The following is a 12,770-nucleotide window of genomic DNA, read 5'->3' as shown; positions in this document are numbered from 1 at the left end:
CTTTTTGAGATTGCTAGATGGTCTTTTGGCTCAGCATAGGGGAAAATGCCCTTTTGCTAGTTTTAATAATTAGTGTTGGAGAACCTAGAACAGTCACAAGTAGAAGGTAAATGTAGTAAGAATTTAAAGAAGATCTGTGGCAGGAAAAGCTGCCTGTGGTTTTGGTTTTCCAAAGTACAAGACTCTTTTTAGGAAAAAGCAAACAATTCTGTTTTTTCAAGATGGCCCAACTTGCCTGGAATAAAATTAATTTGCCCTTACATAGAAGTATTTGGCAACACTAGTCCAGTCAGATGCCTTCTTAGATAAAAATTGAGTTTGGAAAGCACAAAACCAGTTGGCAGTATTTGAGTTATTAGATCTTACATGTTTCTAAATTAGCCTGTTTTTTCATACTGCAGTGGCTGATTTAAAAAAATACTGGAAATGTAAGATTTTTTAAAATAAAATAAATCCACAGTTTCTAGGACATAAAGCACACTTAAAAAAAACCACTTGGCTCCTGTTAATGATCCACATACAGAGCTCAGCTTTTCAGTTTGTCCTTTATGTCCAAATAAAGTGCTCTGTCTGTCAAAGCAATTTCAGCTGAAGTTTTAAGGATGGCTTTTGAGGTGCCGTGTTTAACAAAAGGATTGAGAGAGGGACTGACAGATTGCAATCATACATTCATAGTCCTTTCTCTGCAGGCACCGAGCACCACACAGTGTGCAGTTACTGCAGGGAGGAAGGCTTTGGTTCTGTGTCAGACAGCTGTCAACCTGTGCAATAAGGAGGCAGATCTGACTTTCAGCTCCTCATCCTCAGGGATGACTCCTCAAAAGCCACTCAGTGTCAGAAAGCTCACAGCTGTACGCATATAAAAGTATCACTGCCTACTTAGCTGAGATTATCAGTGCAGGTATACAAAGTAAATTCACACTTCTCAGGAGGCAAGGCAGAGAGCACTGTTTGGATATTCTGTCTATGCACATACCAAAGTTTCCATAATGTGGAAGTGTCCCATCATATTGCTTGGATGGAGAGAGATAAATCTTCTCTGACATTAATTTGTCATTTTTTCCAAAGTATCTGTCAACCGAGTAAGGGTTGTTTGTTTATTACATACTGAGAAGAAAATCTTTGTGCAAGTAGTTGTTCACTGTAACTGCAAGATTTGGGGAGCATCAAGATCTTTGCTGGTTTAACAGCTAAATACAGATGTACTAATTTAGAAAACAGTTATTAAGCTGATATTAAATTAGAACTAGTCTCTACCCCTACACTTTTCCTTAGTTCAGGAAGACTTTTTAGCCATAACTTTGTTTTCTATTAGTATTATTTCCTCACTAGAGTCATCCATTGTTGCTAGCATTCAAGTGATGTTGTGGGCAAAGAGCATGTAATACAAAGAGCACAGAATACAAATTCATAGCAGTGGATGTGTGTGATTGTGTTCTGAACTCTGGGTGATGGTTAGGCAGGACTGAACTGTTTGACATGCAAGTCTGGTGAATGAGTAGAACAGGATTTTTGGTCTACACTGAGCAAAAACGTCATGTAGTATATTCAAATTGGGATTCTACATTCTGCATTTTTAGAAACAAAAGCCATTCCTAGTGCACATTAATAGGTCAATTTCAGGTTATTTTTGCACTCCCCCTCCATGCAGAGCATTCCTGAGATGATGGCTTCATTTGAGTGGGTGTCACAGATAGGGAATGCTTAATTAAATAAAATAAAACCATTAAAAAAAAATCTGTGGTGCTGTAAAAACTCCACTGAGTTGCATAACAAGCATATTCAGGTCTTGTCAGCAGTGTCAGAAACATGAAATCTTGTTCTGAAAAGTCACGGTTTCTCCAATACTTGAGCAACAGAAAAGCATATGGCTGCCTGCAGCATGGAATTTAAGGCAGACATCCGAGTAGTGTTGGAGGGTGCCAGGCACTAGAAATTTGCTCTGCATTTGTTACAAAATAACTGTGTTGCTGTAGATGTTGGAATTTGTATTTACAGAGCCCCAGTACACTGACCTAGCATGTCTTCAGAATAGTTGTGATCTTTCAGTAGATTGTTCTGCATGTCTTTAACCAATACCTGTTTTCTGCAAATAGTGTCTGCATCAAAAGTACCCAGCTGGACTTCCCCCTCTTCCAACTCTTCTGAGAGGCAAGCCCGTGCCTCAGAGAGCAGCTGGACAACCAACTCAGAGGACACCAGCAGCCCAAGCATTGCTCCCTCCTACACAGACCTGCAGTCACTGAATACTGAGGACTTGACCAGTGGTAGAACATCTGCAGCAGATTCACCTGGTAAGAGGGAAGCCTTCAAGCTTTCACCTCAATCTTTTTGGTGTTACTCAAACTCACTGTTCAGAATTGAGCCACAGGGGATGGATCCAAAGCAGAACAAACTCAAGGATTAGGCAGACTAACATTTTGTTCTACTCTAATTCCAAAAAATTCACACTTTTTTACACAGCACTGACATGTGCAGGCTCCTGAAGTTAGAGTCAAATGCAACTATGTACCTGTTGATAAACTTGGAGCATTTCTGCTTTTGACATGCCATGTGAGCTTAAGCTGATCTAGGAACTAGTATGGTGTGGGAGAGGCTGGATGCCTTTTCTGAATTTCCATGCAGAAATTTTCTCAGCAGTGTATTCAGCTGAGGCAGGCCCCGTTCTGCTTGGTCGTCTCTGTTCCAGTGAATGCCAAGACACAGATCCAGTTTGTTGGAGGCATTCTTTGCATAGTGCTTTGCACTGTTACTGAACAGTAAATGCAGAGGGAGTGTAAGACATGACATAAGATGATTCAGTAGCTGATTTTAACCATTTAAGCATCTTATATTTGACCTTGTAGGGCTCTTTTCAGACACACTCCTGATTGTGGAAAAATGTGCTACATGGCATTGTAGCTCTTTTCTCCTCAGTTGTACTCTGGGTACTCTGAAGCAGGAGAAATAAAGCAGAGTGGTACCAGCCATGTCATGGGGAATGGGAACAGCTGAATGACAAAGCTTTCACATTGCATAAAAAAGCTGACATGTCAGGACACAGAAAAAAAAAAATACACAGCTCCAGGAGGAAGCACCTGTACTATGTTGGAAGCTGTTCAACCCAAGCTGAGGAAGGTCAGTAGCTATGCAGTTCAGTGATGAAAATCAATTCCATGGTGTTGTGATAGCTCAGACCTGGGAGATATTTAATGTGTTTTCTTTCAGGTGGTGAATGTAAAAATATGTTGGAAATATCTGTTTTGTGAGAATGGGCTTCCCAAGCCTCACTGAGGTCATATGTCCCTTCCTAAGAAACATATGTGTACATCACCTGCAAAGAGTATTATTTGGTGGTTCAGTGAAGCTGGGTTAGACTTCTAGGCAGGTTTATAAACAGCAACATGGTAGGTGCTGGTTCAGCACCTTAGACAAAGGATTTGTGGAGAAGTAGTAGTTACTTTGGATAAGTAGAGCTGTTTCTTTTTTCAAATAATGAAGTTACCACAAATCTTTCTGACTATTTTTATTTGGAGTACTCTGCTTCCCTGTACCTCTGAGTTTGGAAACCACTTTTTGATAGAAATGTAGAATAGGCAAGCTGGACTATATGTTGGATATTGCTACTTTGTTGATTTGGTATAGGCTGCTGTCACTGTCACTGTCTCCATCTGAGCAAAGGGAATGAGGGATGCCCAGTCCATATATAACTTCACATTATATAGGCAATTCAAAGACAAAAAGGTTGCTGTATATGCCTGTCATACACACAGGATTATATCCTACATACGGCCCAAAGTAAAGCAGATACTTCAGTGAAAGCTTTGTGTGCAACTGTCTTATCTCAGTCAGTCACAAACTGGCATATTTATTAGCAAGATGAGTACAAAAACTCACTCCGGTCACCTAAAAATTTTATAAATAAAAGAGGAGGTAATATTAGCAAAGCTGTGCTATTAGTTAAAACATGAGATACACTAATCATAAACATAATATGCATAAAACATAAGATACACTTACACTTCCAGTACCTTAGTGATACTGGGACTTGAAATGTGAAATACAGGGAGTCTTTGTGTCACCATGTGTAGAGTTTGCAAAAGAGCAGCATGAACAAAGTGCATCTGTTTGTCCTGTTCCTGGGATGCCTCACAGTTCACTCTCTGAGGTGGCTTCTGGCATCAGGAAGATTTGTGGAAGTGGGGAAGCTGAGGACCTAGTGACCATGGAATTGTTGTAGAGTTCTGGCTGCTCTTCTGTTGTTCAGCCCACTGTCATCCCATCATAACAGTGCATAAGTGGACAGAAAATGTATGATCATTTTCTTCTCTCCATCCTCTCTGCCCCTCTCCAAAAATTCAGTTCTTTAAACCTGACTTGATTCAAGCATTTGATTTGCATTTCTCCCCTCAAAGGACTGGCTGGCTCAGTCTGTAGTAAAGTTTGAAGGCTCCATCAAGACAATGAAATGGCATGTATTTTGCCATGAAGGCAAAGAGAGGAATCCTCATGCTCTGTGTGATCATGTCACATTGACTGCTAACCAGGATGTTGACTCCAAGGTCAAGCTTGCTGGAGGGAAAAAAAATCAGACTAATTTCACTGCTAAAAGCCCTATGAAAATTAATGTTCGATCTACTTGGTGATGGTAAAGAATCAGGTCTATGAAACAGTCTGAGTTTCATACTGTTTCAAGTGAGAAAAACCTAGTGATGAGAAAATTGAAAAATTCTACGCTGTGGTCAGATGCTAAGTAAAATAACTGTTTTAGACATGGTGAATTTTTATTGCCTGAACAGGATAAAAGGATACTCTGTTCCATAATTTCACCACTTGTCTTGAATTCATCCTGCATGCAAATGCTTAAACACCAACTGCCCGTGGTAGTTCAGGGCACAGGATTTTGTGTGGGAGCAGATAAAAGCCTGAGGTAGGTCTGACATACACAGAGACAAGTCCCAGCCATAAAAATGTGCATCTTGGTGTCCAGGGCTGGTAGTCTCTAAGCAAGTAGAATTGGCTGGGAATTAATTTTCTCACAACTGACACAAAATTTGAGTGTAAAACTTATGGGGTTGAGCTTATATAATGCATGTGTTTATGCAAGATATGGCCTAGGGAGATATCTGAAGGAGGAAGATGAGAGAGACCTGAATGATGCAACCTGAAAATTTACCCTTGCTACAGAGGACTGCAGAAAACCTCCTGACTGATGGAGTTGGGATAAGCAGACTGATGTCTTGTAAAGGCAGCAATGTTCACAGTGGAGAAGGTAAATGTTGCATGAGCAGAGCTGAAAAAAAGATTTGCTTTTCTATCAAAGTGCAGCTAAAAGATGCTGCACTTCATTGCCTATGCTTGTTTGAACTCTGGCACCAAGAGTTTTATATTATCCTCATCTTTGTCAGCACAGGGACTCTTTAGCCTGCAGCAGCTAGCCAGGAAACGTGGGTCAGGTGATAGCAGACTGATCATTTAACAGGGCCATGTTTGTGTGGTTATAACAGCAAGCACTTTGCAGCAGCTGGGGTTTCACAGTGTGTGTGTGAAGCTGTGTTTGGTGCTGCTGAAGTGCCCTTGCCTCAGAGTTCTTACCATGCCTTGCCATGTCACCCAGCTTGGATCAATGAGCCTGAAAAGAAGTAGGAACTTTTGGCCTTTGTGCTGTGCCTGCAAGATAAGTAACACAGGACATCTCTGTTACTGATACAATACAAGTACTTGTTCCTTCTGTAGCAGATGCCTGTCTCAGCTTTCAAAAAAGGCCAAATATCTGCAAGACAGAGGAGCAAGGGAGAGGCCTTCTTGTAACTGAGGTTATGGATTTGTTCTGAGGTTGTGCCCAAATACCTCACAGCTTAATTTATGCATTTCATAATGCAGATTTCTGCATTTCACCATTCTTCTTTAAAATAATTTTCTCTATAAAAATTAAAATTATATTGTATACAAGCTATAAATAATTATAGTCAGTATGTATATAATAAAGAAGATATATATATTTTAATAGCTCATAAACTATAGTCTATTATAAATGTCAAAGGATATATAATAGAATCTCTCTGTATTACATAATAAAGCTATGTGTGTGTATGTCTATGTGTAGGCATAAGTCTTCTCATAGCAATTTTAGGTGCATTGTTGGTAGTTGTGTTGTTTCTGTTGTAATTTGTATCTTAGCAAAGCTGCAGCTATGCCACATTTGATGTTAACGGTTCAATTTGCTGACCAGTTGTTCTCTTTGGCACTTTCTTCTCTCTCTGGGACTACTGGGATACTGAGGAAATTGCTGTGTTATTATTTTCTGAGAACATCTGCATCTTTGGAGATAGAAGGTTGCATGACCCCTAACTTCTCAAAATCCAGACAGTTCATAAATAGCACAAGGAATTAATTCTGAGAATGTTGTTATTTTCAACAACATTTAATGGGGTTCTGTTCCAAAACTTGGAAATGGCAATTCTGACAAGCTCAGCTCCAGCTATCTCTTGAAGGTAATAGAGGACAAGTAATAACTTTTCAAACCTTTTCCTAATGCTTTTCTGCTGTAGTACTGTTACATTTCTTCTGTAACTGTAGCCACTTAGATATTGATATGATATGATGACTGCAGGAATGGTGTTCTGTGAGTTTCAAACAAGCACCTTTGAACAGATTATATAGCTGTGCAATGTGGTTGCACCGAATGCCACAAACAGGGTACAAGCTCTGAAATTATTCCATGTTAATTATCATGGCAGGGGGAAAATAATGTATGCTGATGATTACCACCTTCCTTCCAGAACTGCATTTCAGTTGTGCTATGTAACTATTAACCAACTTGTGCTGTGTCCCAGTCCCAGACACATGAGAAACTTGTACATGAGAGCCTGCCAAAGCCAGCTGGAAAGGCTGCAGAGAGGAACATTCAACCCTTGCTTCAAGGAGGAGGATACTTCAGAATACCATGAACAAATAGCACCTAAAATATACTCCTAAACAACTCCAAACTGTAAGGGCTAGATTCAGCACCAGAGGCAGTATTCTTTATTTTTCATGTCAATACCAACTAGCAATTCAGAAATTTTATATCCTTATTGTCATCCCAGATTTTTCTCATGCATTTTTAGCTTCTTGGAGAGTAATGAATTAGTGGGACAGATCTGAGAAGCTAGGTCTAGGTAATTCTTTGCAGTAGAAGAGCTGTGATCCCAAGACAGACCTGTGTACTGGAAATTAGCTCATCTTCAAGGCTTCCTGGCTGCAGCATCCCAATGACCTCTGCAGTAGAGTTCAATCCTCATCCCTGTGTTGCAGTGGGGAAGCCTGCAGCTTGGTTGTGCAAGCTGGACCTAGATGAAGTAGAAATAGCTTTTGCCATATAGACTAGCAACCTTGCTCTTTGATGAAGACTGTGGGTAAAAGTAGTGGACCAGAGTCACTGTCTCAGTCCTGCCTTGTGGCAGGAAGGCTCAAAAAATCTGCCAGGAGGAAGGGGGAAGTATAGAATGAGGAAATAACAGGTACAACAATAAACAAATGTTTATTTCTATCTATTCAGTAGAAGAATTACAAAATAATCTTAGTGTACAGTTACCTGATTCATAGGCTTTAAGGCCAGAAAGGAGGACTGTGCTGTCATTATTGTCCAATCTGGCCTCCTGCATGTTTCATGCCAAAGAATCTCACCTGGTCATTTCTGCACCAAACCCTTCAGTTTGAAATACACAGCACAACTGCAGGCTGTGCAGGGAACACATTGAGAACAGCCCTGAGGAAAAGGATGTGGGGCTGTTGGTGCATGAAAAGCTCAACGTGAGCTGGCAATATGGAAGAAATTCTTTACTGTGAGGGTGGTGAGGCACTGGAAGAGATTGCCCAGAGAAGCTGTGGATGCCCCATCCCTGGAAGTGCCAGGGTGGATTGGGCTTGGAGCAAGCTGGTCTACTGGAAGGTGTCTCTGCTCAAGACAGGGTGGTAGAAACAAGATGATTTTTAAGGTTGCTTCCACCCTAAGCCATTCTGTAATACTACCATATCCTGAGCAAATATTTGCATAATATCTTTCTGATTAACATCAGCTGCAGCCAAGTTAGTCCCTGATCAGCCATTTCCATCCCTTCAAAACTTCATTTTTAAAAAGGCCTGTCTTAGTGATAACATTTAAAGCAAGTCGTCACTGAGCTCAGCTCTGCCAGCTCTTGTGGGCCTAAATGTAGTCTGCCAACTTCAAAAGGTCCAGTGTCTGCCTCCCCTACACCCCAGAAAATAACACTCTTCTCTGTTACCTTGCCTCACAAAGAAGAGTGGTTGATGCTGCTGTAGGACTATCAGATTCTTGCTTTTTCTTCAGGAACAATGAGAAATACCAGGGTGTAGGAGGACAAGATTTAACATTGCTCTTATAGTAAGAAAGGAGTTAGAAGAAAGCTCAGAAGTGTCTGCTCCTACTAATGCCTACTTAGGCTGAGTTTTATGGTGCTTACCCCTGTGAATTAATTAGGCCTTCCCTACTCCTCCACATTATAAGAAAACCAAGTCTAAGACAAGGAGGAGGCAAATTATGAGAGGAGAAAGTGACAGCATTTCACTGAGTCTAATTTTCATTATTGCTTGGAAATGTTATAATTAAAAACTTTCTCACTTTATGTGTAAATAAAAAAGAAAGCACTCAATTAAACAACAGTTTATATATCTATATAAACTTAAATAGTTATTTTTATATATAGTCATATACATATATATATATATAATAACTGTTGTTTAATTGAATGCTTTCTTGTCTGCTTGCCAGCATAGAATCAGTTCTGATCTTGTGCATGTTCTTGGCCCTGTGCTGCAAACAGCTAAATGAGTATTATCTCCTGAATAGCCTGAGTTTTCTTCTCATGGCTATTCAGAAGTGGAAGGTACAGTAACTGAGGATTTGTAGCAGAGTTATCTTTATTATAGAAGAGCTAAATGCTGAGCCTACATGGTATCCTTGATGTAGTTCACTCTTTTCACACCTATTCACCAATGTTTTTACATAGATGAGCTGAAAAGACAGCAGAGAGAAGTCCAGGGCGAGTCACAGGACTGACCATCTGATCTGCCTTTATGTAGGCAATATCCCAAGAAAATAGATGTGAGTAGGTGCTTTGTAGTTTGTCTCAGTGAGGCAGACTAGGTGGTGCAAAGCCCTTTATTTCTGTTTGTAAGGCTGTGATTCCTCAGCCACAGTGTTTATGTTGGCCCCAGTTGGTCTCTAATGCAGAAAGCCACATGCTGATATGATAAGCCTGAGGAGTTCAGCAGGAGATTTTGCAGCTGGACAGGACATTTCAGTGTAAAGCTTAATTGGAGATGGGATGCTTGAGTGCAGCAGATATTTGTGATTGCTGTGTACACAGAGGAGCAGCTTGGTTTACTTGGACCAATTCTGCAGGATGCTAAGTAGCTTCCATGCTTAAAGCTGCTGGGAGCAAAGAACACCAAGATATCTTCCCACATCCAGCTCTTTCAAAGTGGAAAACATCAGTGGCAGTTTTCAACGACATCATCTCACCTGTTGCCTTCAGTTCCTGGCAGCATGCTGCTGTACTGCTGACAGGAGGCAGGAATGGCACTGTAGCTATGTAGTAGCTCTGGAGAAGCACCGTCCCAGCTTCATGCTGCTGCCCTACAGCACTGGCTGCACCCCAAACAACACAGACCTGCAGCCCCAGAACCACAGCAGGATTCACCGCAGGGAGGAGTCAGCCACCTGAAAAGTGGCACTTTCCACCCTTGATTCTACATGGCAGAGAAGCAAGCAAGGCTTCAGCAGTGGTACCAATTAACAAGAGTTGTAAATCATTGCATGTGCTCTTGATTAGAGATCCCAGTTCTGTGTGGAATTTCCTGTCTGATTATGAAGGGGATGAATGGAGCTGGCAGAGTAAAACAGCCAGTGAAAAAGCTGGCAGCAGCAGACAGCAAGTAAGAATGAGAAATTCCACAATACCCAAATGCATGGATTTACTTGTCTCTTGCTGTGATAACATCCAAAACCTAAGAAAGGCAGGCTATGCATCGCAGGAATTGGAAAAGTGATGATGAACACCTATAGGGGATCAGTTATAGTGTCACCTGCTCAAAGAACAGTGTGGGATAAAATGGGAAGCATATTTGTCAAAAACATGAATAGCGAGCAGAATAATTTAAGCAATACTTTCAGCCTCTGTGTTCACAACTTACTTTCTTGTGCCCACTCAGAAACTTGTGATAAATGTCCATTTTTATCAGGACTTCTGCCTCCCTTTTTCTTTTATTCAGCCCCAGTGTTAGGAACAAAATGTAATACTTTCTGTTCTTTCAAGGAAGAAATTGGCAGAGTTGGATGACAGTACTCTAGGGAAACTGCTGATTTATGTCTTTACTTCAATATCTCTGGTTTTCACCTCATCTAGCCTTGATCAAACCATATAATACTGAAACACAGATATGACATGAATCTTAATAATCATGTTCATCTGTTATTAGAAGCAATTTGGTCTTAATTGTCCCCATGTTTGACAGATGAGACCAAAATCCTCTGCCTATATAAACTGGTATTTGCATTATGACTGTGCGTATTACATGAGAGGAAGAGGAGACTTCATGCTATTCCTTCATTCTGATCTTGGTTAGCAAGAATGAGAATTGTGATTCTGGGTTTTGTCACATGGATGCCAGTCCAATTTACTTGTCCGTACCCTTGTGGTACTGCAGTATATCTCATGGACACTGATTTGAACTAATCACTTAGGACTCAGTTTTTTAAAACTATAAAGAGTGCTCAGTACTTTTTGTGAAGATGTTCAGATCTGGGTTTTGCACCTAAAACTGTTTCCAAGATTCTCATATCCCAGCTATTCTTGTTACAGTAGAACAAAATTTTCAAACAGCTTCAGCTCAGTGTGCTCCACTCCAAATCTAGCCATTTAATTTAGTGTCTAAAAGGAGATTAGAGATCCTGCTGACATATGTCCTGTAGCTCTGTGTTCTCAAGCCCATTACAGGCTTTGTAGAAATTATTCCATTTAAGTGGATACTTTACTTGACAGTTATTGAAGCTGCTGTATTTTCACATGTAGACATTTCAGAGAGCTTTAAACATGATTCACTTCAGATCATAGGAATGGAATCTATTTCCCAGGACCCTGATGTAAATGTATTCATGACCATTTCCTATCATGTGTTCCCGTGCCAATATTGTCTTTCAAATAGCTTTTTGCCCTCTCCAGTGTAAGCAGTTTAATATATTTATACAGGGTAATTATCTCTCTCTCTGTGTTCATTTGCTAAAGTGAATGAGACAAGCTCTTTAGTATTCTGGTTCTCCATTCTCCTCCTCATCCTAGAAAGCTTTTCTCAGCTCACGTTGCTGTTTGAATTAATCTTTCGGGTATGTGGTGATCAAAACTGTGCAAGACTGAGGTGTCACCACAGCCTGATATCAAGATACTTGTTTTCCCACCTTCAGGAATTGTCTCCTTGATACATCCCAGGACGTAATTTCCTTTTGTGCCAGTGCATCAGGCAAGTACCCTTGCAGTATATTCAAACTGATAGTCTATATGTGCTTGCTATGTCCTGCCTCTCCTACACGTGCATTTGTATGCTTGGTGGTAGGCATGAGTCTTCAGAAGGGGCTGAGCTGGAAAGGGAGCACAGGCCAGCTCAGAGAGGCACATGGTGCACCTGGCAGAGCACACAACTGGAGGGTGTTAGTGCATTTGTCACACCACACAGCACCAGCTTCATTGCTCCCTGTGCCTCGGGCTGTGCGGCACTGCCGCCAGCACGAGCAGTTGGCTCCAAAGTGGGACACGAGGATGGCCCAGGGTGGTTCACTGCACTGCCTCTACAGCAGGCCCTCCACCAGCCAGCCAGAATTAGGATCTGGGTGGGAAAGTTTACATAAAAGAAGTAAGGGGGGCTTTCATGGTGGCTTTGCTTTCATGAACCCACCACTCCTCCTCCCCCAGACTGATTTGTTTGTTCAGGCTTGGTTGCCTCAAGCAACACATTATTAGTGCGAACTATGGTGTATCCTGGGAGACCTGCAGGATTCCTCGCAAATCTTTTGAGTTTTTCGTCTCCAAGGAGGAAGAGACACAAAGGCATTTCACTCTGTTGACGCAGTTGCATGTGCATTGTTCCCCTTCTTTGAGTGTTGGTGTGTCTCTTCAGCAAATGCTGTAACTGGACTGCACAGTCTTCATCTTGCATCTTTGTCTCAGTGAGTAGATTATGCTTTTCTTGGTAAAAGCCACCAAACTGCACTACTTTAAAGGCTGTATTTGAAAACATGCTTAAATGAAGAGGTTTCAGCAGAGCTGTGTGCTTATTGTTGCACACACAGATCTGTCCTTGCTGATGGCAGGCCTCAGGCTTTCAGGGTGAATCTGGCCTTAAGATAAATACAGATTGTATTACGCATGAGCAGTTTTCCTTGATTTAGCATGGCTGCAAAGGCAGTGAAGACACAGTGACAATGGATTAACAACATGGGTATGTTCTCAGGGCACTGCTGAGACTGTACATCTCAGCTAAAATCAATGCCACTGCAAATTCTTTAGATATAACAAGTGTAATGAGAGCTTCCCCACAATGTGATCAAACTTTGCAGGTATGCTTTTGATCTCTGCTTGGTTTGAAATTACAGGACTCAGCTTCAGCTCCTGTGGCTGTTCTGTGTCCCAGGCTTGCAGGAACCAGTCTGTGTGTCACAGCACAGTTCATACATCATGAAGAGCACTTGATTTCCTGATTAGTCACGTATGTGTCCAGAAATGGACAGCATCAGA

General features: G+C 41.2%; 1 protein-coding gene across 4 annotated transcripts in view; it reads left to right on the top strand.

Annotated features, from left to right (window-relative positions):
* STON2 (stonin 2) overlaps window positions 1-12,770 on the top strand; it is a 70,576-nt gene that overhangs the window by 19,799 nt on the left and 38,007 nt on the right. For 3 of the 4 annotated variants that reach the window (XM_039705440.1, XM_039705441.1, XM_039705442.1), the window contains exon 4: window positions 2,097-2,294. In XM_039705440.1, coding sequence (XP_039561374.1) covers window positions 2,097-2,294 — 198 coding nt within the window. Of the gene's footprint in view, window positions 1-2,096; window positions 2,295-5,086; window positions 5,252-12,770 lie in introns of those variants that run through there. The other variant, XM_039705443.1, reaches the window with a different exon arrangement.

Source organism: Passer montanus, unplaced genomic scaffold (assembly GCF_014805655.1).
Source record: "Passer montanus isolate IOZ18808 unplaced genomic scaffold, ASM1480565v1 scaffold18, whole genome shotgun sequence".
NCBI classification, from domain to species: domain Eukaryota; kingdom Metazoa; phylum Chordata; class Aves; order Passeriformes; family Passeridae; genus Passer; species Passer montanus.
Note: the sequence above shows the minus strand (reverse complement) of the source record. Positions and strands in the feature narration are given on the sequence as shown.